Source organism: Equus przewalskii, chromosome 28 (assembly GCF_037783145.1).
Source record: "Equus przewalskii isolate Varuska chromosome 28, EquPr2, whole genome shotgun sequence".
In the NCBI taxonomy this organism is placed as follows: Eukaryota; Metazoa; Chordata; class Mammalia; order Perissodactyla; family Equidae; genus Equus; species Equus przewalskii.
The window spans coordinates 19,630,448-19,657,033 of NC_091858.1; the positions used below are offsets into that span (position 1 = coordinate 19,630,448).

Here is a 26,586-nt window from a genome sequence, read left to right on the forward strand (position 1 = left end):
ATGACTATTTTTTAAATAGTACAGAAGAATCAGGCATAAGTCATTACAGTAGAAAAGACCTGAGTCACATTTCACATACATTAACAAACTCTTGTTGGGATAGAAATATTGTAGTTGTATTACAAGTGTTTTGAGTTGAGTTTGAGTCTTTGAATAGTACTCAAGAATGGAGATTGATAGATATATAGAAAGACAGACAGACACATAGGGATATTTCAGCTTAATTTCTGATCTTGGAATTATTTTCATTTGAAGTAACTCGGTTTGTATATTTGCATCTCTACTGATTCCTCATACATATTTCTTTTCATCACTGTCTCTGTTTTTTTCATCCTAAACTGTGGAGCTTTGATACATCTTACCCAGCTGTCTGTTTCCCAAGATTTGTACTCTGTTGATATGGCTCCATTCCCAGCATATCATGGAACAGTTATTTTCTGACACATTCTTAAAAGAAGGCTTAGAGTAAATACAGATCTTGTACAAACACTTGAAACAGGATGAGCAAATATGCACGAATCTTAGTCTCCCCTGATGCTTGACACAGTTCCTTGTATGTGGTGGAAGCTAAATAATTAATTTGTGAATGTGTAATGAATGTTGAATAAGGAGGGTATTCGATTACGTCTTTTTACCTTACTCCTTATATTTCTGTTTTATGCCAATGGAGGCATCAGTGAGTCTGCAAGGCAGAGTATCTGAATCACATAGTTGAGTGGCCCTGGGAGAGTCTTTTAAACTGACCTTCCACTTCTTCTCCTGTGTCTCCAACACTTAGTTGGAAACTTATCTAACCTCAGTTCGCTCCCCTACAACATGGGGATAACAACCCCTACCTCACAGGGCTGTTGTGAGGATGAAATCAGTCAAAATACGTAAAGGGCTTAAAACAGTGCTTAATACAGATTAAGCACTAAAGTTTTAGTTATTATTGGTAGTTTTTCATCATCATCATCTCATGGGATTGGGAGAAAATAATGTGTACCTCGAGTACAGTCAGTTATATAGTAGAAGCTTAATAACTAGTAGTTTTCCTGTCCTTTTCACCTTCAATTACTTACTGAATGGTTAACTGCCCATTAAAATAGAAATTGGGTTATCGTGAATAACACTGAGCTAATTTAATCAGATCTTCCATGTTTGTGTTTGGGGAGTGTGTGTGTGTGTGTGTGTGTGTGTGTGTGTGTGACCTTATTTAACAGGATTTGCAAGCTAGTTCGAGGCATCCATCACCTGTCAGTCAAAATTCCTTCAGTTCATCTCATTTTGGTAGGCTGGAAATCCACACCCTTTTCAGTTACAAACGTTTGTAACCGGAGTCTGTGTGACACCGGATTAGAAGCTCTACCGCTCACAGTTGGGAGACCTTGGACAAGGTCCTTCTCTGACTTTAGTGTCCTCATCAGTAAAAGACGAAAAACAGTCCCTCCATCCTGATGTGGTTGTGAGACCTGAGGAGGACCATCCTAATAACAATATCCAAAATGTGTGGAGCGCTTACTCTGTGCCAGGACTATTCCAAGTCTTTGAACTTATTTGAAGAATTTTAGTGGCATGCCCAGCACTCCATAAGTGTTAGCCACTATTGTTGTTGTTACTACAAGTCTGAAGAGGTAGGTATAGCCATACTGTGGAAGGTGTGGCTCTAACTAAGGAGTCTGAAGGTCATGGTGGACCTAGGATTTGAATCCCATCAGCATGGCTCCAAAGTCCATGATCTTACATCTCACACGACCTCTGCTGGTCACCACAGTTCTCTGCTCATCTGTGCTCCAGTCAAACATTTGTGAGTTATGCACTGAGCCTGCCTTCTGTCTCCTTTCAGGGGCTCTCCTTCCCTTGGAATCATGTGTCCTCTTTGTGAATGTTGAAATTCTTCCCTTCTCCCAAGATTCTCAGCCCTGAAGCTTTTTCTGGTCACCCTTGTTGGAATTCCCATGGCACTTTGCATAGGGGAACTCAAGAGCAGGGAACTCTTTAGATATCATTATGTCCCTCCCTCTCTGCTCCAGAACCTCCCACTTAATTCGCACTCATGAAGTATTTATGGGACCAATGTCTAATTAGCTTGTAATCAAGGGCTTACCTCCTGCCCTTGGCTTGTAGAGTCTGGGTGAAGGATGGAGCATGGACCCCCACCATTGTCAGCTGCTCACTGCCCTATGTGAGATGCACAGTGGTCTCCCACTTTGGGAGCTGTCAGCCCCCTCCTCTGTGCCATCCCATGATATAGGCCCCCTCTAGAAGAGAGGAGGCTGGGCTACATGCAGGAAGCTTCAGGCCTCCACTGATGGGAACAGACTCTGTGTTTATAAAGACCATGGGAGTCCATTGGAAGAGATACATACACACGTGTGCATTCACACACACACACACACAGAATCCTAAATTTGAACAAACACTCTTTGAAACCTGGACTGGTCTATCACTGAGCTCACTGTAGGTCAGGTCTGGAAGTGTGAGTTTGAAAGAAAAAGACCCAAGGTGAACTGATATGCTGGGATGTGGAGAGCTGCCTCCAATTAATGTAAATTCTGCTTATCTTAATTATACTTTTTTTGGCACTTTGTTGCAGCACCTCCTTTTGCTCCATTCAAATTTCACATCCTCCACTTCTTCCATCCCTGATTTGTTAAGTGGCTACAAGAGAAGGGGGGATCTTTAGGGGAAGCGTCTCTGTACAGCGCTCTGCAGGGCTCGGTGAATCCTTGTCTCTGTTCCATGGCACACACTCTTCCTCTAGAGGCCTGAGGTCATATTCCATAGCCCGCCACCTGGACTATGTGAGACCATGAGTAGAAATGGACATTTTAAATCCAGGTATTTAAACTGTAATCCTGCTAAATAATTTGTTTCCTGTTTTATATTGTTTGCACATAAGAGGGGGTGGAAAAATCCAGAAATGTTTTCCAGGGCATTTCCTTCCTTCCACCCCCAATCCTGCTAAAGATACAGCATGCAGATTTCATGGTGGTGGTAGGGTTATTCCCAAGAGCTAAATTTTTATGTGCCCAATTACTTTCCTGGTAGGAATGGCATCTTATACTTTCTCTCACCACAGTGCTAGCAAATGCTGGGCCCACAGAAGGTGCTTGAGATGTGTATGGATTACTTACTGATTTTGTGCCCTGGTTCCGAGCTCTACGGGGAATGTGGCCAGATATTATGGTCCACCTGGGAAGACCTCCACCTCCATTCTTACTCCACTTTTCTGTCTTTTATCTGCTGAAATCCAGCTCCATTCTCACAACCCCTTTGTGTGGTTGCCGAAGACTTTCATTCTGCCAAATGCATGTGTGTTTGTTGTTATGAATCTCTATTAAAGGCATCTTATGCTTTCAAGCATCAGTTTCTTGAAACTTTCTCCTTGATGATTTCCTTTCCTGATTCTTCTCTCTTCTGTCACCTCTTCTGTTCCTGCTTGTCCCTAGTTTGGCTCTAGATTTTGTTCTCAACCTTTTCTTTCTTGTCGAGTTTATTTATTCCTTTAGCTTCTACTCTCAGCCCTTTTTAGACAACTCCCCCAAATACCAGACTGGTGTTGTTGTATCTCCTCTGTGCCAGGCCTATATTTCCGACTGCCCATAGGATGTCCACCCTTAAATGACGCACATGTCATCACAAATTCAAAATCTCCAATAGCGAATCTACCATATTGCCTACCCCACTCTCCTTTCTCTTTGCAATGATTCCATTTCAGTCCGTTAAAATCTCATTCTTTTTGACACATGGAAATACAAGTTGAGTGGTCATTATTGATGTCTCTCTTTCTTCCACTTCTTATACCCAGTCTGTCATAAATTTTCCCCAAGAAAACATTCCCTGAGTTTGCTTCCATTCCACTGCCAACCCCCAGCCCAGCCCTAGCACCAGCTGTTGATCTCAGTGACAACCTCTCAGCCTCCCCTGCTTCCTCCTGCCTCTCCCACTCCTGTTCTCTTGACTTATGCCCTGGTCAAGGTGGACCCATCACCCCCCACCTCCAGAACTGAGGGTGGTCCCTGCTGCCTGGTGAGTGAGACATGCACCCTGCTGGCTGTTCTCAACCCCGTGACTCCCAACCCACTCCCTCTGTCTCCCTCTGTAATTGATGAATTAAATCCTAGAGTCATTATCAAGTGCATTCCACCCACCACACACTGGGGCCACGGCAGTGAAATGAGCAGAACAGATCCCTCCCCGCCCTTGTAGTTTCCTGGACTAGGAGCTCACTGCCTCTTAGCCCTCTTGCTGGCCCTGTCCCTTCACCTCCGACTTTAAAAGACCAGCTGATCTCACCTCCTCCTTAAAGCTGCCTTTGATCTCTTCAACCCACAGTGATGAATCCCTTTTCAGAATTCCTATTGTTCTTGTAGTGAGGACCCCGTTAGTTATTCTCTGATCTTTTCGTGTATATTAGTTTTAACTTCTTAACTGGATTGTAATATCCTGCGGTTCACTGGTTTTTATTTTCCATGCTAACTCTCCCCAATGTTGGGTGTGTGTTATTTGTCATTGTTGTAGTAGGATTCACAACTACTATTAAACTGCAATTATATGTGACGAAGATATAATTAGGATAATACAATGAACCGGACATGGCATGAAGTGCTTTTATGCATTTTCTTCTCTAATGAGTGGGTATTCAGTACATATTTAATTGACTTAAGGAAGGCTTGTTCAGTTGTCCACCAGCTGCGGGTCTCAGGTGCCTTCTGCTGTCTGAGACTCAGTTTCCTCATGTGTAATCCTGGAAGCTGGATGCCTGCTTTCCAAGGTTCTTTCCAGTTCCAATGCTGTGCGTTAGTTCAATTTCAGTCCACTCGTTTCTAGGGAATCCTTACTGTGTACTCTGCACAGATTTCTTGCTTAGGGAATATAAAACAAATATGGCCAGTCCCTCCCCTTCAAGTTTTTACCATCTATTGTAATAACAGGAAGCCAGGGGTGTCCTAGGGGTTGAGAACGAGGGAGCCAATCATGTCACTAGGGGAAAGCAGGGAGATTCCTGAGAGAGTTTCTAATTAGAAGCTTCCTGAAGGAGGAGAGATTTCCGTTCAGTTGAAAGGAGGCAGTTGACAGAGTGGGAGTACAGAGGCACCTCTTGGCAGAACTGGCGGGCAAAGCAGCTATTCAGCGGTGAACCAGAACAGGCTGTGTTTAAAACCAACCAACCCGACATTTTGCTGGGTGCTAAATTTAAAGCAGCGACCGTCTAGATGTTGCTGTAACATGCCACAGGAGAGTCTGGACTACATCAGAAAAGAATGTGGATCTCACAGCGGTGAAACATTTGGGTATCTGAGATGCATCCTCAGAATAAAACCATTTTTTTTGGCATCCGCACACGCTGAGGCTCGTAAGCCATAGGGGAGCATCCGTCCCGATGATGATAAATCTGCATTCCTGTCATAATAGAATACAATTAATTACCAGCACAATGGGCTAATAGGAGAGTTTCATAATAATAAATATTAATTTATGTCTCTCCTTACTTCAAAAAGGAACTGAAGGGATTTGCAAATATATTCACAGGCAATAAGATAAAAATACAAGAGATAAAAAAACGAGAAAATAAAGTAGAAATAACAGCATAAGGCCAGAGAGGTTCAAATTCCCAAAAGCTCTAAGTACCTTACCGGAAGTGGGGCTGAACAATCAATGCATTTTTTTCCCTAAAGGAAAGTTTTCCTTTTTGATATCATAATGTAGCATCTCAGAGAATCCAAGCTTGTATTCAGAGACTTGTCATTATCGATCAAAGAAATTTTGCGTCCTGGAGAATGCTGTGTGCTTTCCTTCCTGCTGACTGCTGTTTAAAACTCATTAGACATGAAAGCTGCTGGGAAAATCCCTGCCCAAGGCTTTTTGGCTGAGTTTCCGTGGCTGCATGGCCCACGCACCAGTGATTTTACTTAAGGAAACCCCAGTTCTGAGGTCAAAGAGAATTTCCTCTCTTTGGAAAACAGAATTGTCAGGTATTATTCCCTCTTAGGAAAGGCTTTTCTCTCTGCCTCCATCCCCTGCCACACTCATACACTTTGTCCCCAAATACACTCTTATTAGTTTGTGGCATCGGAGAGAGGGCACTCTGCCCCGGGCCACTGTGGGGGGTTATATGTGACAGCAGTGGAGCAGGAGTGATGGCTGCCAGGCCCTGGCCCAGCTGAGATCCGGCTCTGCTTGTGTTGACAGTGTGAAGCAGCAGGAGCGCTATGGCCAGCTGACCCTGGTCAACTCCACCGCGGCCGACACGGGCGAGTTCAGCTGCTGGGGGCAGCTCTGCAATGGCTACATCTGCAGGAGGGACGAGGCCAAAACGGGCTCCACCTACATCTTTTTTACAGGTAAAATGTTTGGTGTATCAGTGGAACTCTTCCAACTTCTGGATTTGGCCCAGAATGAAATGTTCTCACTGGGTGCTGAATATCAAATGATGACAGTCAGAGCACTCGCTGTTGGCCAGGCTCTGGGCTCAAAGCTTTGCAGCAATTATTTCATGTAAGTATCATAACAACCCTCCAGGATAAGTATGAATATCATTTCCATCTTTTCCAATGGGAAAGTTGAGGTTTAGAGAGACTAAATACGTCCTTAAGGTCACACTGTAAGTAAGTGGCTGGAGCAGCATGTGAACTCAGGACTGTTTGATTCCAGAGTCTGTACCTGCATTGTCCAATGTGGTAGCCACTTGATATGTGTGACCATTTCAATTTAAATGGGAATTAATTAAAATTAATCAAAATTAAAAACAGTTTCTCAGTGGCATTTGCCACGTTTCAAGTGTTCCATGGCTGAATGTGGCTAGTGGCGATCCTATGGGATGGTCCAGGCAGAGAATATCTCCATCCTCGCAGAAAGCTCTATTGGACAGCCTTGTATAGACTTTTACTCACTATGCTCTCAGAACCGGTGACGATCGCCTTTCTGGAACCTCCGTAGTCACAGGATGCCTGGCTAAAGGCTTCCTCGCTTTTGTTCTTATGAGTATTATGAGCTGAAGTCTTGGGGGCAGGATTCCCAAAAGCTGTGGCCCTGTGGCTTCTGCACCTGAAAATGTGCAGGTCAGAGTGGAGAATTCTTCTCTTCCCCTGTAGGGCTAGGTATGTATTTGCAGCTTGCCAGCCTCCTTTCTCTGCTGAGCTCTCTAAACTCTCAAGTTAGAGGGGACGATTCGACAACAAGGTTCAGAGGTCAGGAACAGCTTTCAGGAATCTTACGAATGCCACCCCCTGATGCTGCAGTTGTCCAAGGCATTTCAGGTGAAGCCAGAATGCTTTCTTAGTGCCCAGTAGTGTCTACACAGGGGCTTTCCTGCCATTTGTCTACGTTCTGAATCCATCTACCTTTCAGACCTACAGTGACAGGGCTATGACTCAGATGATCTTATGCACTGGCCCTTAATGAATGCTTTGACAAAATCTCATGTATTTTGCCTTCCTGCTCAAATGGCTCTTCTCTGGCAAGCAGTGCATTAGCAGAGCACTCGACAATTCTGGAAGCCCATATGTGTCACTTGATTTCCACAACACCCTTGGAAATAAGGAGAAGCTACTTTATTATCTCTATTCGAGAACTAATAACGCTGCTACTGAAACGCAAAGAGGCAAAGCGACTCATTCAATGTCCCATGACTTGTCGTGGCAGAGTAAAGAGTCAACCCCAGTCTTTCTGACCCAGGATCCAATGTTCTTACGGCCCTAACCCATTTCTAGGACAAAGTGAGGCTAGATTGATAGACAGGCAGACAGACACTAGCTAGCATAACTGTTGTTGTCAGGAGAATTGCTAACAGTTGTTCATAGGTAATCCTTTCTGATCCTCATTCTGGAATGTGCTACACAGAACTGCCATATGTCCTTAGTATTATACCACACTGGGAAGCAACAGTGGAAAAGACATTTGATTAAGACTAATAAGAGCCTGTTATTCTGGAAAAGGGCTGATATCATATGTCAAATTGCAGAATAAAGATTCTTTGCCAAGATTAGCACTGTTGTGTCTTCCCAAAGTATTGGTTTTTGAACTGAGATTTTAAATTGAAGACCTCCCTTAGCAGAATGTCCCATTAGGGTTATGGGTTCTTTTTGAGTTTTGGAGGCCAGTCCTCTTTCTTAATTTATGGAAACCCTTTTGTGAAACAAAGGAAGGCTTAAAAATAAATATTTATTTCAACTCTCAAGAAACCTGGATCAAAAAGGGAGGTGACCTAATGTGTTGTTGTATCATTTTCTCATTTCTCAACACTAGGTTAAGAGTCCATTTGGATTTTCAGTACAGTACTTAGCAATTTGTCTTTTTAAGCATGGGCGGGTTTGCAAAACCCAGATGAGCTGTTAGGGAGGCTGAGCTTCGCCCTGCTGGCTCTGGATTTTTCAGACATATGCTTTCCCACTACCCACACAGAGAAACGTCTGGTATTCATTATGTTTGTGTGTTTCCTGGAGTTTGATTGCAAACACTGTGAAGCTTCTTTTTGCCTGTTGTTAATTCGTGCAATTTTTGGTTAAGCAACTGTTATATGTTATGTTTAATCTTCATCCAGGAGGTTCTCAAAGGGTTTTCTTTTCCTCTCTAACTTTTTATTGAAGTATAACATATACAAAGAAAAATACACAAATGATAACTCTACAGCTCAATAAATTATCCTCAAGTGAACATACACATGTAGTTACCACCCAGGTCAGGGAGGAGAAATTACCAGCAGTGGGGCTTTCTCATAGCAAAAGACTTGGGCTCCAATTCTTACATTAGTAAAACCACATTAACCAGCACTTTGCTAAATATGGAATTTGTTATAATTTGGATTTTAGTTGATAGCCTATTAACTTTATTATTCTTTGGAAATCTAAATTTCCGTGTTTTCTTAAGGTAATATTTGTCATCTACTGGAATAAATACAAACATATTTGCAGGGGGAATATCTCATCTACAGTTTTTTAAATGAACTTCAATGCCTTTTTTTTGGTAGATGGAATCTACTGATTGCAAATATATTTTTGCTGTTTGTTAAAGCAACTGTGTGGTCACTTCGTTCAAAGCATGTCTGATGGTACCAGAAGACCACATTTTTGTGTTCTGAAATCAGATCGTTCACTTGTTCTACTGGCTTTGCTCATTGGTTCAGATTCCTCTACAAAACCTTAAAACAGAATTTGCTTCTAAATCTTACAATCAGAAATTCCTTAAAAGTTTTTGCTAAAAAGATGCCTTTACTACTCCAGATTCTTCTCTTTGCAAATGAAGATGTTGAAGCACAGAGAGATTAAGTGACACATCCAAGGCCATACGGACTTTCTCTGTGTGAACACATTGGTGTTAGGTGCGACATTGACAAAGGTGCCTCTTGCCTAAACCTGAAAGTCAATTTATCATGAAGCGGCACTAATCACTTGGCCTGATACAAAACCTTGCAAATGATGGAGGCTCACTGAGCCATGACATACCCTTTCTTGATCTCATGCAGAGCCGGGGCAAAGACCTCCATGTCAGCAAACTTGGTCATAGAACTGTGGGCCATGAAGACTTTTGATGTTGTGTCCAGGAATTCCGTCCCCACCCTAAAACACCATATGAATGTGGAACAAAGAAGGCTAGTGAAGGAAAAAGCCAAGAATAATTATTCATTTCCAGAACCTTGCAGGAAAAACATGGGAAACAATTTAACAAATGTTAGAGGGTGATTACGTTCAAAGATTTCTCTTAGCAATTACTATAATATTCCTTCACAGAATGATCCAGAAAACTAAGGATTCAATGTGCCGTGCCAAAAACAAACCAAAAATTCCAACCCAGATTTCCTTGGCTGTCCTAAGGAAAGGATGGATAAACCTCATTTCTGTAATATCAAATGCCATCATCTAGAGCGTAAGAGAACAGGGAGAGTGAACCCAGGAGGCATATAAGAAACTGACTGAAGGTCCCCAGGCCGGTGGTGGCCAAGTCAAGCTCAGAACTTGAGGCCAGCGGGTTCCTCATCTGTCCCTCCTTGATTGCCTTTCCTTGACGTTGGCAGGAATGAGGTCCCCTGGGCTGTGAGGACAGGGTGAAGATGCCGGTGCCCTCACTGGGCGGGGCCTCTCAGAGGAGCTCTGTATGCTGGGAAACCCCTCCCCGTGGGACATTACTGGGCATGGCTATGGGGCTAATTCTCCAGAGACACAGCAGATTGTTCACAGATCTTAAAACTGCTCTTAACATAAGGAAATCAGTCCCCTTGCCTGCTTCCTCAGTGGGGTAATCCATGGGCCTGATTTGGGCTTAAACTAATACTTTTTTTGTTACCTTTAAGGAGATAGGAAGTAAAATCTTTCTTCCAGAAAAGGAAAAGCATTAAAAAAATAGCTTTTTCTATTCACAAGGACTCAGTATTCTGAGTATATCGCCAGTCCCCTCCCATCTTTGTGCTCTGAGTGTAAGAATCCTTAAAGTGTGCTCACCTTGTTTCTCCAGAATAAATAAGCCTGTGTCTTTCCTTTTGCAGAGAAAGGAGAACTCTTTGTACCTTCTCCCAGTTACTTTGATGTTGTCTACTTGAACCCGGACAGACAGGCTGTGGTTCCTTGTCGAGTGACGGTCTTGTCAGCCAAAGTCACCCTCCACAGGGAGTTCCCAGCCAAAGAAATCCCAGCCAATGGAACGGACATTGTTTATGACATGAAGAGAGGTTTTGTGTATCTGCATCCTCATTCTGACCACCAGGGGGTGGTCTACTGCAAGGCGGAGGCTGGAGGCAAGTCTCAGATCTCTGTCAAGTACCAACTGCTCTACGTAGAAGGTAAGCCTGCTCCTACTGGCGCCTAGAGCTTAGTTATACCAGCTGGTCAGTATCAGGTACTGCTGTTCTCAATTGTGGATGGACGTTATGAGGCACAGAATGCTGTTCTTAAAGGCTCTTCTCTGCACCTCATTTCTAGAATGCTCCATCTCCTGGACTGAAATCCCGACCCAACACCCCTTGACTCCCTTCTCTTCAAATCTGTAAAACATTAACTCTGGTACTACCTCTGTATGATTGATGAGCAATTCTCCCATCTCTCCAACCTCTTCTTAGAACATCTGCTCAGATGAGAACATCCTCTCTCTTTTAACCAAAATCTGCTGTCTCCTAAGGGCACCATGCTGTCAGTGGGGTCAGTGTCCTTCTTGCGCCCAGTCCCACTTCCCAACCTTCATTCTCTCACCCTCTGTTAGGAACCTCTGCTCCTCTGAGACTCATGGCTCATGGCTACACGAGCTTTCTCATCTCCTTTCCTGTCACAACTCTCTTTGGCTCACTGGCCTCCTTGCCGCTCCATTTTCTGGGTGTCATCTACTCAGAACCCATTGGCTTGGTTCACTGACTGCCTCATCCCCTTCACGGCAGACACCCCTGCCTTGGTCACTATTTTAACAGGTCCACAACTGCAACTGCTCTGACTTACGAATCACTGAGTCAGACCTCCAACTCCAACCATAGCCTCATACCATCCCAAATTGTTTGTTTGTTCGGTGTTTGGCAACTCCTTCCACATTGGTCCTCACCTCTACCCTCTACTCCCTACATTCCCCAGTGGTCTCCTGCCCCGCTACCCCAGCTTGGATTCCAGGGCTCATCACCTCAATGCTCTTTGTCAATGCCCTGAACTCCTTGCCTCTTTGTACTCTCCTCCTACCTGTCCAAGAAAACATCATCCTGGATGAACATAACTATATCCTTTCTCCATGCTGAGGGCTGCTTGAAAAATCCCACACGTGGGTAAATTCATTCCCTTCCAGTTGGCCTCACTCCCCACTTCTTGATACAACTGAAATATGCCCAAATCTCTCCACTGAACATATTTTTAACATGACCATTGTAGTGAGGAGTTTCAATTCAGTAGGTTCATACATGAAATACTTTTCTCTCCAGTAACTTCCATTAATTCTGCTGTATTGAAACCCCCTTTCCTAAGGGTAGTGAGATCCATTGATGATATCTTGGTCCAATTCCACATCCAACAGGCACTTTGGGTTAGTAAGAGAGTCTCATCCAGTTTCTAAGACTGTTCATTTAGAATCTTTAACCCCACATTTGACCCAAAGTCTGCTCCTGCTCCCCCTACTGGCATGCAAGCTACACTGGTGACTCTAGTGGCTTGGAGTTGGGGGTGAGAGGTGGGGTGGCGGTGTTAGTAAGGGAGACGGCCTTCCTACCCACCTCTTGCTCTGGTGCTGGCCTGAGGGGAGAATGGGAGAGGGTGCAGCCCAGAGACAGCTGTCCCCTGTAGTAAATGCTGACCTGGCTTGTCTATGAACCCCATGAGGACAGTTGGTGGCTCCAACACCTTGCCATGAGTGATAAGGAACTCACCCCTAAGCAGCCTGTGGTGCCATAGGCCGCTCAGATTCGGCCTCATCCTCCTTCCGGACCCTCAGCTGAAGGCCTCTGCTGTTCGTGTGCACCTCTTTGCTCCGAGCCGCGTTGTCATCTCAGAAAGGCTGTAGCCCTGAAATTTCCATGTCCCTCCAGTCCCCTGACTCTGGAGCATGTAGGAGCCAGAACGTTACAGCAGGAACACAACCCAGGTGCCCTGTCCTCTTGGCACTCCCCCATGCCATCCATGCTCATGCTCTCCTGCCCTGGGCTGTGGCACAGGGACAGCCATCAAGCAGATCTCCTGCTGCAAAGCAACGTGTCACCTCCCCTTCCTTGACAAGTGATTGTCCTGAGCCTCCCTCTCCTGACTTCCGGGAGGGAAAGCACCCCCTCACCCGCCCCTGCACATGAGGAGAGGAAATAGTTTTTCTTCATGCGCTCCAGTCCCTCAGTGACGACTCTTCTCCCTCCCAGAACTCTTACATGGCCCGGGGTGAATGGTCCACACGTGGGTAGAGTGAGTTCTACTGCATTCGTGCTGCTTGGGCAGCCCTGTGGAGGGACAAGTGGCCCCAAGAGCTGGCTGCTCTCCGAGGGGAGAATTTGGGTTTCTTAATGCCTCTTGTTCTCAGCCATGGGGCTTATTGACTAGGCCATGGCCCCAACTCTCTGTTCCCAAATAACTCTCACAATGCTCCTTGACCACCCCCAGCCCTTGGCTAAGACCATCTCTCTTTCCCACCAGGCCAAACTCCTTGAAAGGGCTCTTTCCTTCCCCATCTCCATTTCCTTCCCTCCCACATGCTGCTCAGCTTTCTCTCCTTCCCTGGCCCCATTCTTTCCCTGCTTTCCTTTCAACTTTCTCATTTGTTGCCAGAAACGGGCTTTGCCATCTCTTTGCCTCTCCTGGTGGTAAACGTTGGCATTCCCCAAGACCCCTTCCTTCTCACTCCCTGTTCTCCTCCGGGCCGCCTCCGCCATATCCACGATCTACTGCCTATCTGCTAATAGCCCCCACGTGAATATATGTGGCCCAGACCCGAGAGTGCCAGCTTCATGTATCCAACTGCCTACCTCACAGCTGTGCTTAGGTGCTTCATTAGCCTTTCCCTGAACTCAGGATCTCCTCCTGGACCGGGTTCTTCAGCTTTGTGATGGCAAAGCAGCCACCTGGTGTGCAGGCCCAAGACTGGGAGTCAACCTGACCCTCCCGTCTCCTCTCGGTCTTTTTGACTTTTTCCGTTAAATCTCTTTCAAATCCTGCTGTTTCTCTCCATCCTCACCACAAAAAGAGTTGAAGACGCTGTCGTTCCCTCCTTGGACTGATGCAAACACCTTTCCAATTGGTCTCCTCTGTGCCCACCTTTTCTCTCTCCATCTTCCCCACTGTAGCTGATTATAATTCCAATGAAAACCATTCAGTAGGTTCCTATGTTCCGTGTGGCCTGAAAGGCCTTATGTGACCAGCCTCTGCCTTCCTCCCTGCCCTGCAGCCTGTCCCGGCCTTCCTCCATCTCACCGTGGGGGCTTCGCACACTGTGATTCCGGTCTGCCCATGCCCCACCCTCCCCCCACACCTTCTTCCTCCATGCCTGTTAAACTCAGCCTTCAGATTTTAGTTCACACGTTCCCAAGGAAGCCATTCCTGCTTCTCAGACTATTCTGAACTTCCGGAGCACTCTGGGCCTCTCCTTCATAATTCTACTCAAGTTTTAACTTAACCATGTGATCACTTGCTTAGTGTCTGCCTCCTGTAGAATAGAGGCCATGTCTGTCTTGCTTGCTGCTGTCGTCCCACCTTCTAGCACATTGCCTTGCTCAAGGCTGCCAACAAAATTCCTTAAGTGAACTGAGGATAATGAGGAAATTTATATCTGAGTTGCTGTGACGTAAAGGGACCACAAACGTAGGTGGCACTCCTGCCCTGCCTGGGAACATCTTCTCCTTAGGAGATTTTGACTTCCTCTTCTTCTGATGGCAGCCACAATGGCAAGACCCGGGGAGTTCTGGATAACTACCTCATTCTGGACCACCAAGGTAGAAAGAGGAGGCTTCAAGAAAACCAGAAGTGGTGGCATAGACTAGTCCTGGTGCTCACTGGGAAGCTGGAAGAAAGGCAGCAATGTTACATATCTGTCCAAAGGAAAGAATGTGTCTGTAGGTTTGTCACCAACGTTGTACTCATGGATTTCATCTCACTTGCCCTGTCTTCTGCTTACTTCCAGTTCCCAGCGGCCCTCCCTCAACAACCATCTTGGCGTCCTCAAACAAAGTAAAAGGTGGGGATGACATCAGTGTCCTCTGCACTGTCCTAGGGGAGCCTGATGTTGAGGTAGAATTCAGGTGGATCTACCCAGGACAGAAGGTAAGCGCAGTACCCTAGTCTCAAGCCAGCCGTTTTAATTCAGTTTTGCCCTCCACCCCCAGCCAACCTCCCAGTGAGACTGGTCATAACTTAAGAAGGGCAAGAAATGCAGGGGACTATGGTAAGGGCCAGGGCTTGCTTGTTTTCTTCTAAGATGTTTCAGTTTATTTAAAAATGGCTTTTTTAAAGGATAGGAAAAAGGTGACAGGTTTCCATTAGGCAATTCACTCAATGTACCCTCTTCATATGTGGTTTTTCCTCATTTTTCCCTTTAAGAAGGGGAAGGGGCATGCAAGGGAAGGGGGAGGGTTCCCTCTTCCTCCACCCCCAACCTCAATCTTCAATCTTAATTCTGGGTCGATTAGAGGGCAATCTAACCTCCTGGTATCCTTCAGCGTGTTCTCCTCTGTACAAGCTGTGCCCTGTGGCGAGGAGCTCTGGGCAGACATCCACCAAGTGGGCATATTAGCCTAGGCCTGTCAAAAGGTGCTGTGAGGCCAGAGATCATTTTAAAATAGACTTCCCAAAAGAGCATCTCCAGCCTGGTTAGCCTCTGCATGTTCTGCTCACTAAAATAAACAGCTTCTCTACCAACATGGAACAATCCCTTTGTTGCCAGAAGAGATTTGGCCTCCCGAGACATACTTAGTAGCCAGTACACTTCTGGCTCAAGGGCTGTGATTGGTGGAAAAGAACTCCCCCCGGAGAATGGTATTTTCTAGCATCCTGGAGCTAGGGTACTTGTTTTTAAAAAGTATTGTCACACTTAGAAGACATTAATGATTTTCATTACAGGTTTTCTTCTCTTATGTTGCTAATTATTATTTTGAGCAGAAAAGGGTATTAATTTAGTACTGTAAATATTTCAATTACGTTAAACTAATGTAGAAAACATTACGTTCTTATCACCAAAGTTGGTGAAAGTGACCATCTGAGTTCCTAGAAATAGGGAGTTACGTCATCTAGGGCATCATGTTATTCATTCTTGGTACAGCTTTCTCCCCCTGGAGTTTATGGCACACTTGTCTAATCACACTTCTCCTCTCCCAAATCCGAACAATCGAGAGCTCTTGTTCGTTTACACAGTGACAGCTTCAGGCTTCTTTTTGACTTTAAACTCAGTGAATAAGAACCAGTAAGCGAGGGGGTGAAAGTGGGCATTTGTGAAGAGCAGTGGAAAATTTTAATCCATGTTTTACACCAGTTCTACATTCTTGCAGTGCCAAAAGAATAAATCTTATACTAAGTAAAAACTTAACTGAAGAAAAAGGCAGAAACAGAGAGTCAAACAGAACAATGAAATTCAAGACTCTGCTTGGAAAAAAAAGCAGCCTAAAATGGGTACACAGTGTAACAGCTCCATGAGCTACGCATCCCAAATAGTCTTCTGTAAGCATGTATTTTGCACTTTGAAAGGCACACAGGACAGCGTTGGGTGGATGGGAGCTGTTTATAGCAGCTTGTCGTTGGTGCTTCAGTCCTTGTGGGTGTCGTTCAACAGGATGAAAGGCCCGTGAGGATCCAAGACACTTGGAGGCTGATCCACAGAGGGCTCGCACACACCACAAGAATCTCCCAGAGCGTCATGACAGTTGAAGACTTTGAGACCATTGACGCAGGATATTACATTTGCACTGCCCAGAATCTCCGAGGACACACCACAGTCGCTACCACTGTTGAATTTTCCTGACTTGGAAAATGGAGTATAATGAACTGATGGAAAGCCCATTTGTGTACACAACCAGCTTTGGGGTTCTTTTGACTAGTGCTTTGCCAGAGGCCGATGTCAAGTGCCAAACCCCAACCCTCGCTTTGTGAGTCAGACCCAGACATCCAAACTAAAAGGAAGTCATCTGGTCTAATAATAGACGTGTTAACTCTTCTAACAGAAAACATGTATTTCAATTTCTTACCTACATATATGCATTTCGAGTTTTTCTACTAAGAAAGCATATATGCAGACAACCTTATATAATCATTTCTATTAAATGAGCAAGTTTTTGTAAAAAATAAGCAGGCTAAGTGCTCTTGTATTTTAAGTTGGCTTGAAGTACATCCAGAAGGACTTGCTGGCAGCAATGTTTGGGTCAATATGTAATACTCGATATAATAACCACAAAAATGAGAATATAAAAATGCAGTGACATACAGTTCAACTACTTATTCATGGCAGCAACTCAAGATTTGAATGCTAGACAAGTCACTTTTTCCTTGGCAGCAACTTTCAAGCTAATATGATTTATGAAAGTATTGAAAAAAATCATATTCTTGCTTTTTTAAATTGCTGCATTCAAAATTACTAATTCTAGATTAATCCATTCAATAAGAACTAGAGCATGTGTTTCTAAAAGTTTAACTTTCAATATAAAAGAGATGTACAGATCAAGGAAGATTCAACTCTGTTTAGACTTTGCCATCTTCAAAATATTTAGACCATAGCTGTTCCAATTTTCTTACCTTATACGGCAGAATTGTTAAAACCAGTCAAAATTTATTTCTCAGATACACATGGCTTTCAATTTAGAAAAGCTTAGCTCTAAGTCTAGCTCCGCGAGCCAAATATCAGCCCATGACCACTTTTGTGGTTGCAGTGGAAATTCCTGGAAAATAGCTTAAGAGGAGACATGATGTCAACTCCTGTGCTGTGGGAAGGGCTATCAACTGGACGACACCTTGAAGAGTGAAGTATGTCAGCGGTTGCAATTCTTATATTGAATATTCCAGCATTATTTATTTGATCAAAGTAAAATACACTTTCCATCACTACAAACTGAGCACAACTACAGTTGTTTACACATCCATATTTTTATGACGTGCCAACATTTTGCATCATACATAAAACATTTGGTTTGAAAAACATCTTAAAGTTTTGTTTCCTATTTTCTCTCCTGTTGTCTCCCACTCTCTGAAGACATTTTCTATTAATTGTGTCAGATTGATTTCCCCAGACACCTAAATGGTACGGAGGACAGCAGGGAACAGCACAAGATATACCATGCGTAGGGGATGGATGGCAAACCTAACTTTGGCTAATAACATTGAGAACTTAGAAGGGTGAGCAGAGAGAGATTCCAGGAAGGGGCAGTGAACTTATGTTCCCATTTATCAGAAGCAAACATGGAAGGTTACATACATAATAAACTATTGGAGGTAAAAGACTGCAGACACAATCACTAATTTGAAAAAAACATGCGTCATGAATATCAATTTGCTATGAAGTATACATGTAAGTGATGACTCAAATATCCACCTCTAGTGTCCTGAATCTGTTCTTACCATAGGGGTTATCTGTACAGCCGTCGAACGTCAGCAACGCAGGTTAGTAAATACTGACACTGCGATGCTGGCATATGCAAGCAGAGGGAGAAAAAGCCACAGCTCTTCCTTCCACCTCCCCGCAAAGTATCAGAATTGGGGGAGGTAATAAGCTTTGAAAAGAAATCGAAATGCAACTTGGAGGAGAGTTGTACAAGCCACATCTTCCACTTGTTGGCCATTTTGCCACCTTCCCAGGACAGAAAGACTCCTCAAAGGGTATGTGGAAACTTAGCATTATCTGACCGGACTGTTTTGTTCTATTAAATACTGCATCTATGGTTTAATCAAGGTGCTCCTATTCTTTAATAAGCACTGAATCCTATCTTAGTTTTGTTAGCCACTGACTCTCTCCCATTCTTTATTCTCTCTAGGGTTTCCCAAAATTTGTAATATCAGATCCAGGCCTTGGTTTACTTGGTAGGTGGTATTCAGTACCTTGAAGATGAGCTGGCTCTGGAAAAGCATGTTCCTTTTTCCTTGTCCCAGAGAAAAGTAGGTAGGAGGTAGAAGGTTTGCTTTTGTGGCTCTGGATGGGGGCAGAAGGAAAAGGAAGAGACGAGATAACGGGAAAGATGACAGTTTAAATCTGTGAGGATAGCCTAGATCAAGGTAAACATAAGGCAGAAGTAATCCATTGGTACTGCCCTTTTTCTTTATACAGATTTCTAGAAAAATTACAGTTCTACATTTGCTCATAGCCTGAGAAAACAGATCATAGTGTAATGTTAGGTTCACATGGGTAAGTTAAAAATCTACAGAAAAAATCCTAGCCAGTTTCAACTGACATGGCTGAACACTGAAAGACTGCCACCAAGATACTCCAAAAGGATTCTGAGGATGTACAGACATGGACATCTCAAAGCTTTTCCTGCCATTCCCTCTCCCCCCATATCAAAGGGCTGAGCGGAGGTGGTGGTAGAGACCCAGAATTCCAGCAAGTATTGCTCGCTCTTCTATGGCTTTTGCAGAAATGCATACACCGACTATGGTTTGATTGGTACATATCCAGATATGTTCAGCTTTTGACTCTGAATACACAGCAAAGGAGGCAGCATCAAACACATGACACTCTGTTACATCCATCTCATTCACACATCCCCAGTCAGACCAAAATAAAAGTCACAAGAAGGTGTCTGTGGTGAAGGACATTATAAAGGTTATAAATCTTTATCTTAATAGGCCCCTGAGAGTTTTTCCCCTTATGCTTAGGTGAAAAAGGCAATGAACAAGGTTCTCGTTCTCTAAGTGCTTTGTGCAACGGCGTCCGTGTAGACCAATTCCGAGATCTTCTGGGGAGGAGTCTCTTGGACCAAGTCACGTCGTCCTCCAGAGTTCCAGTCTCATGAGGAGCCCATTCTGGGGGTGGCGACTTTCTAGTTCTAGGGTGGTGATTACACGGCAGCTAATGTAGCTCTTGCTCCCATGGTCATGGTTGGGTCAGCCCTGCAGACCTGCAGACCTGGAGAAATGCTTCCAGATAGTCTCCCGGCTTTCCGACAGCGTCATCTGGGTGAGACGCTGGGGCTGGAGAAGGAGCCAGAACTCCTGGGCGACTGGAAAGGGATGGCGGAGGACGTGGGGGACCTCTTGGGGCTGCACAGGTCCCCGTTGTGCAGCTTCCACAGCAGCTCCTCGTTCTCCATGGAGAGTCGCTTGTTGACTTTCGACTCCTTCTCCAGCGACTCCTGCAAGACGGCCTGCTCAGTGGATAGTTGCCTTCAAGACAAAAAAGAGCCAGAAACCATGTGGATCTGAGTTACAAATAAATAAATAACTTGAAAAACTTTCCTTGCCATTTTATATTTGAGAGTCCAAAAAAACGATCCCTTTGGAATAAAGGAGTTCTGCAGAGCTCCTGGGCACGGGTTGTTGGCTGGCTGACAGCTCCTGGAAATGTGAGTTTGAGCCAAAGAAAAAGCTGCACTTTAGGGGGCAATTTCATGGTAGGCTGAGTGCCACTCCCACAAATATTCTGCATGTCCTATGACTCTCTTATGTTTGGGCCTGTTGCCTATGGGTCATGTGATGCTCCTTCACCGAAACTGTTCCTGGTGTCAACAAGCCAGGGGCCCCGGGGGGGAAGGCTAGCCCGCTTAAGTCTTAGCATTTGGTCCTGGCCAGTATGGTAAAAGCATGAAGCGCTACCATCATATTTTCCAGATAGAAATAATACCTCTTTAACCCCCCACTGCAATCGTGTCTCCAGGAGGTACAGGGGTGGAGTGTGGTAAGAAAGTAACACTCGAAGTTCGAGGAAGGGAGGAGCCTGGGAAAAACAGGTCCGCTTTATTTTTACCTTGAAATTGCCATGTGCTTGTCCATCCGAGCTTTTAATTCCTCATTCTCCTGCTGGAATCGCTTCAGTTTGTCAAGCAGGGCTGTGTTGTTGTCCACCTTGGTGTACACAAGAACGCCAACATTTATGCATTAAAAATAAAGTCCGTCATTTCCTAAGGCACATTTATGGCACAAGCACACTTTGGAGAGACTGAATTAAGGAAAGTTTAATAGTATGTTGAGATTCATGGACACTGACTCCCTGCAAAAAGAATCGGAAGCAGCCAAATAGAGCATCTGGATGTTATTTTTTAAAAAGTGAATGCCGGGCTGCTTGAAAAGTGACACACCCAGGAGGTAACTAATTTGTTCCAGGTCACACCGTTTTAGAATCCCCACTGAGAATTGCCGCCCTGCCCTCTGCAGCCCTGGGGGCTGTACCTCTTTCAGTTTCAAGGTGGAAAACAAAAACAGCAGCCAGACAGCCTGCCTTTATCAAGGGCACTACAGCTTCTTATGGAAAATTTTGCAAAAAAAAAAAAAAAAAAATTCCCACGTTTGATGAAAACTCATAGGCCAACAGTTCACAGTTCTTGGCAATGATTAATATGGTCTTAAATATGGTTTCCAGTTACTCTCAGCATTGGCCTCTGAGTGGCCACTCAAAGCAGCCGTTCACAAAGCTCTGTAGAGCATCGGATGAGAGGAGCGACAGTATAGAAAGCTCCCGCCTCAGTTCACCCGAAGATATGTTTGTTCTCCTGCTGGCCTGCCCAGGCTAAACTTTCAAGGAAAACAAATTGATCAGTTGCGAGATTAGAGGACAAAATCCCAGAAGACATTTAATCACTTAACGTGATGGAGGGCTGATGACGTCACAGCTTGTTTTCTAAGGCTCAGATTTGATGGCTTGCTTAGGAGGCTGCATCACAGCTCTGTCAGAATTAACTCTAAGTCCCTGTCCTTGCAGCCGGGACTGATCTCCTGTGACTATGGCTTTTAGTTTGAAGTCCTACTGTTCTTTTTTTTTTTTTTTCCTTTTTCTACCCAAAGTCCCCCAGTACATAGTTGTGTATTTTTAGTTGTGGGTTTTTCTAGTTGTGGCATGTGGGACGCCACCTCAGCATGGCCTGATGAGTGGTGCCACGTCCGCGCCCAGGATCCCAGCCGGCGAAACCCTGGGCCACAGAAGCAGAGCGCACGAACTTAACCACCCGGCCACAGGGCAGCCCCCCTATTGTTCTTAACATCTCCTATTATCCAGAAAGTGCTCAGGACAAGTTAATCAAATAAAATAACTTTCAAAAAATGAGACTAGCATGGAAGAGAAAGGGGACCTTGGAAGTTGCAGCAATGATCAAGGAATTCAAGATAAAACATGAGGTGTGAAGATCTGGAATTAAGAGACTGGGCAGTGACTGGCCTTAAAATACTATCTCATCTAATTCCTCATTTTATAGGAGAGGAAACCAGCCCTGGTGATGTCAGCTGATTACCAGCAGAGCTGGTTTTCAGACTGAAGCTTTCATACTGAGCAAGGCTCCTTGCTTTCTAAGTGTCTTATTATTTACAAAGGCCTGGAGCTTACAAATAGATAAGGGAACAGTAGTTTACCTTTCATCATATCAACCCATCCTTCTGCATACACACAATGCAATGCTGGCTAATATCATGATGCCTCTTGGGCAGGGCAAGAGACAAACACTTGAGCATCAACAAAAATTAAAATGTAAGAGTCATTTTACAGCAGAACCTGTTCTTATCGCACATGATTGTTTGAAAAGTTTCGGTGCACGAATAGCACATGGGGCAGCAAATTATTAATAGGATTATCTCAGTCCTCACTCACTGCCACTAAGCAGAGTTATCAGACCTGATATAACACGGTGACCCTTGGCAGGAACAGGTGTATATACCAGATTGGGGCTATTAACAAACCACGAGTTCCTTTCCTTCCTATAAAAAATAAGATTTCCTGGTAATTCAGTGCCCATATATCTACATGGGGCTTTGGACTTTCCCTTCCTCCGTGGAGAGGTAAGAGTCTCTAATAGACAACGGAACCAAATGCCAAGCAAGCAAACGAAGAGCGACCTCTATGCTTCCTGTGGTCAGTCCGGGCTGGTTCGACTGACCATACTAACTCAACAACGAGTCACTTGTAACTGGAGAGAGAAGAGGCGAGCAGCGTGAGGCGTTGGCACAGTCAAGAGCAAAGCACAGCACTGGTTTGGGTCAACTAAGCTGCCTTGCCAGACCCTGCCCACTTGGTGAGACTCCTGGCTACTAGCAGCTGTGTTCCAGGGCTGGGTCAAGACTCACACTGAACACGCCGCTCAAACCCATAGTTCTGGATAGACTCACAGGCCAACATCAGGTCTCTGTCCTAGAGGCCACAAACTGAACTCTATTCCTCTTTTTCATAATGCTTGCTATTTGTCCAACCGCATTAATTTTATCAAAGCATAATTCTTTTATCACATTCTCATTGACATGCAGCAAGATGAAGCATTTAGATAGCAAGACTGAATTGCTCCAATGTGCTTAATTGACACATCCAACTGTTCTGGGCCAAAGAAACTGGCCCAGAGTTGGCAATATATTAAAGTACTACTTTTACGTTATCTCAAAATTCTTCTTATGCAGTGAAGAGTCACAGGCCCCCGAAATGGGAGCCTGATTTGTTTGTTGTGGTTTTTCCAAGGACTGAATGCTGCTTTACATGTTCCTTGAAAAGAATGTTCCAGAAGGTGGCAATAAATAAGCCTTGAGCAAACACAGAAAAGAAAATGTAACCTCTCTTCCCTTTTGCATATTTCCAAATATCTTTAAGTGGCAGTTAAAACAACGGTGCAGTTCTAGTTCAGAGCCCAGGTCCTATTTCACACACATTATTCTATTTGGTAAGGCTCTGGAAAAGATGTACCAGTTTCTCCATTTTCATTAACTTGACGTCCTGTTGATGCAGTTTCTCATTCTTGATCTCTAACACAGCTTTCAGGCTTTCCAGCTCTTGCTCCAGGTACATGATCTGAGGGTTTTTCTGGAAAAGACACAGCAGGATGTAGCATTGACTGATCATTTAACACCATCTCATAGTTCAAATTCTAATATAAAGAATCTTTGCTTAGATTTAGAAATTAGACAAACAGGGAGCAAGCGACTTCCACCTTCTTACAGCATTTCAAAGAAAGGTGACAAGGGTTAAGATAATGTTAACCTCAAAGTCTTCAGTTATAACAATGAAATAAGACATTTCACCTTTGAAAACATTTCACTCATTCATCAGTAACTTAATATGGAAAAAATATTGCTAGCACCAAATATTTTCTTGGAAGTAAGAGAAAAACCACTGCTTACAATACAAAACAGAACCGTAGCTAGAGACTCAGCAATTGCGAGTCCTTTACTGGTGTTTGGAGGGAGAAAAGGAACAACAGTTCTAACCAAAATCAGTAACTGATCTGGAATGAAAAGGCGATACATTTATAGGGCTCTCTGGGAAACAAGAGAAATGACAGTAGTGTCCTGAGTCTTTTAGATTTATATTCTGATGGGACTATGTTGGTCGGCCATACTTCTAGGGCAGTCATAACACCCTATCATTTTATTTTGTGACACCCCGACACCCACACGGCATATAGCACATACACTACTAAAATTCTTCCCAAAATAAACACTGCGTAAGGGGAGACATCCTCTTAGAGCACAGCACCAGGTAGATGCCCCGACTCCTTGCTTTATTTATGGAAATTCAACTGAACCATCCAAAATGTATGATACAAATTAATAGCACAAGATCTGCTGATCAGATGTTTAATGAGAGAATTTTGCAGACAAGAATCAGTGGTGCACATCATCAAAACGGTCCTCCTGGGCAGTGGTTAATGCTCTGGACCGATCCTTGGGGAGAATCAGGGGAACGGGCCCGTGGGGATCACTTAATCAAACCCCTCCATTCACAGAAGGAGGCAACATGTCCCACAGCTCAAAAGGTCTGCTCAGGGAACGTGCCAGAGCCGGAAGGTGCTGGGGCAGGGGACACCCACATCTTCAACTCCAGGGCTCTTCCCCAAATTTCCTAAGTTTCACATACTGTCATCCCTTTACATATGATTTTCTTTTAACCCTAAAGCTGGCAAATCCTATCTTGCTTTGTTAAAGGGAAACAGCATAATTTACTGTGTTGAATTTTAAAATTAGAACATTTACAGGCTTGTTTCACCTTATGCTGCTTCTCTGCCAGCCTGTCCCTTTCTCCCTCACTCTCGTGTGCCTTTCTTCCACAATCTGGGCACATTCCAACAGGGGTAAGGCAATAAGATATTCCTGCTTTTCTCACTCTGTTTCCTTCTTAGTTTTCCCAAAACCACTGTAGTCCCAGGAAGCTCTTTAGAATCTCTTCCCCAAACCATTAGTAAGGTTTACACCCTGTATGTAAGTCTAGATTTTTTTAAATCACTGACTATTTCTAAGAATCTTCCAGAATAAACAGCTTTGAAGTTTCATTAAATATGATCTCATCTACTTGTACTCAAATATCTAGAGGATCTCCCAATGAGAATATCAGCAAAAGAGCTCATGGAGAGACAGACACTTGCGCTTTGTTAGCTGGCAACAGATTTTAACTGACAAGAAAGCTTTGCTTCTGCAATGTCAGGGCATAAATATATGGAATGAAAATGGTAGGACCACAGACAGAAGCAGCAAGAAAATACCTCCCCCACAAAAGGGCAGAGGAATAACAATAAAAGCTCCAAGAGAAAGTTGAACTTACAAGAGAAATTGGTACTTTTCAAAAGTGAGGATTATCCATACAATGAAATATTGCCCAGCCATTAAAAAGAAAGAAGTACCTTTACATGCCACAGTATACACGACTTTTGAACATAAGCTAAGTGAAAGAAGCCAGACACAAAAGACCACATACAGCGTGGTTCCATTTCCATGAAAACATCCAGAATAGGCAAATCCCTAGAGATAGAAAGTGGACTGGTGGTTTCTTAGGGCTGGGGAGTCGGGGGGGGGGGGGGGGCAGAAAGTGACTGCTAATGGGTACAGGGTTTCCTCTTGGGGTGATAAAAATGTTCTGGAATTAGATACTGGTGACCAATGTATGACTTGTGAACCACAGAACTGTACATTTTAAAAGGGTGAATATCGTGGTATGTAGATTATATCTCAATCCAGCAGTCAGTTAAAAAAAAATGAAGTTTCACATAAAACCTTGGCCCTAATTTATAGTTTTTTGTCTTCCTGTAGGTATTAGCTTAGACCACTCCCAATAAATTGGGCTTCATCTGTATGTCAGTTTTTAGGATTAAAAAAAAAAAAGACACCAGTAAACAAAGAAGCCGTTTTATATATTTTAAAAATCACACTGCAAGATATGAAAAGGACTCCAAACCCATATTATTTCTCCAGCTGCTGAACACTCTGTTGACTCTAAGAGGCAGCTGAGCACAGGAAAAATTCAGTAGTGATGGAGGAGCACACACAACTTACTAAACTGGCTTTCTCTCTTGATATTCTTTTTTCTTCTTCTGATTTCAACTTTTCATTTAAAGCATCATTTTCACTCTTCAGATCATTGATTTGTTTCTAAAACACAAACAATGGAATGTGGAACGTAAGTTAACAAGCAGACACCAGAAATATAGCAAATGTACACAGAAACGTGCCAAAACCACACACACCTCAAAGATGGTGATTTGGGGGGTGGGGGGGGGCGGGAGTGATTATTGAGATTGACTTACTTCTAATGATTCTTGCTTTTCATAAAGCAAATCCTCAAGTGATTTCTTTTCCATTTCATGGCTTTTCTTGATTTCTGGAAAGAAGTGATATTTTGTGAGGCAATAACATCCTATGAGATCATTGTATTCTAGAGTTGATAAAGCACAGATGTAAGAGTTGATTACAAAGCAATACGACTACATTACCCTATACTTGTATGATGCTCTTATATAAATTAAGCTATCTCTTCTCACATTAGCCCTCTGAGGTGTGTAGGGCAGATAGTCCCATTTTATGACTGAGAGCACAGAGGCTCTGAGAGGCCAGGAGACCTTAGGGAACACATAGTGTACTTCCCAGGAGCGGTGCCTCAAACACTGGCCTTCAGACTCCAGGTCTGGAGTGCCTGTGCTCTTTCTCATTTGCTCTTCATGAACCAAAGAGAAGTCTAAAATCAAACCCCTTTCTAGCAGGAGGGAAGAAAACAATGCTTACTAAATGTTTACCCCGAGCCAGTCACTTTTACATGTTATCATCTCTGACTTCACACAACAACTCTATTCTTCTGATGAGA

The 26,586-nt window shown here is 43.9% G+C and overlaps 2 protein-coding genes and 1 long non-coding RNA gene across 26 annotated transcripts in view; 1 reads left to right on the forward strand and 2 right to left on the reverse strand.

The window, feature by feature from the left end:
- PDGFRL (platelet derived growth factor receptor like) overlaps positions 1–16,691 on the forward strand; it is a 47,243-nt gene extending 30,552 nt beyond the window's left edge. The window contains exons 3-6 of the mRNA XM_008529138.2: positions 6,175–6,326; positions 10,463–10,756; positions 14,542–14,681; positions 16,183–16,691. Of these exons, the coding sequence (XP_008527360.1) occupies positions 6,175–6,326; positions 10,463–10,756; positions 14,542–14,681; positions 16,183–16,371 (775 nt within the window). The 3' untranslated portion in view covers positions 16,372–16,691. The remainder of the gene's footprint in view (positions 1–6,174; positions 6,327–10,462; positions 10,757–14,541; positions 14,682–16,182) is intronic.
- LOC139080054 (uncharacterized) lies at positions 4,533–10,576 on the reverse strand. Its single transcript, XR_011534181.1, has 3 exons — positions 10,419–10,576; positions 9,426–9,572; positions 4,533–5,385 (listed from the first exon to the last, which is right to left on the reverse strand). It is a non-coding gene; the product is annotated as an uncharacterized lncRNA (long non-coding RNA).
- Positions 16,692–17,378: 687 nt separating the features above from the next.
- Positions 17,379–26,586, reverse strand: part of MTUS1 (microtubule associated scaffold protein 1) — a 150,853-nt gene continuing 141,645 nt past the window's right edge. For all 24 annotated transcript variants that reach the window (XM_070598326.1, XM_070598324.1, XM_070598313.1 and 21 more), the window contains 5 exons: positions 26,033–26,106; positions 25,782–25,877; positions 23,203–23,319; positions 20,296–20,393; positions 17,379–19,715 (listed from right to left, as the gene is read on the reverse strand). In XM_070598326.1, the coding sequence (XP_070454427.1) occupies positions 19,502–19,715; positions 20,296–20,393; positions 23,203–23,319; positions 25,782–25,877; positions 26,033–26,106 (599 nt within the window). In that variant the 3' untranslated portion in view covers positions 17,379–19,501. The remainder of the gene's footprint in view (positions 19,716–20,295; positions 20,394–23,202; positions 23,320–25,781; positions 25,878–26,032; positions 26,107–26,586) is intronic.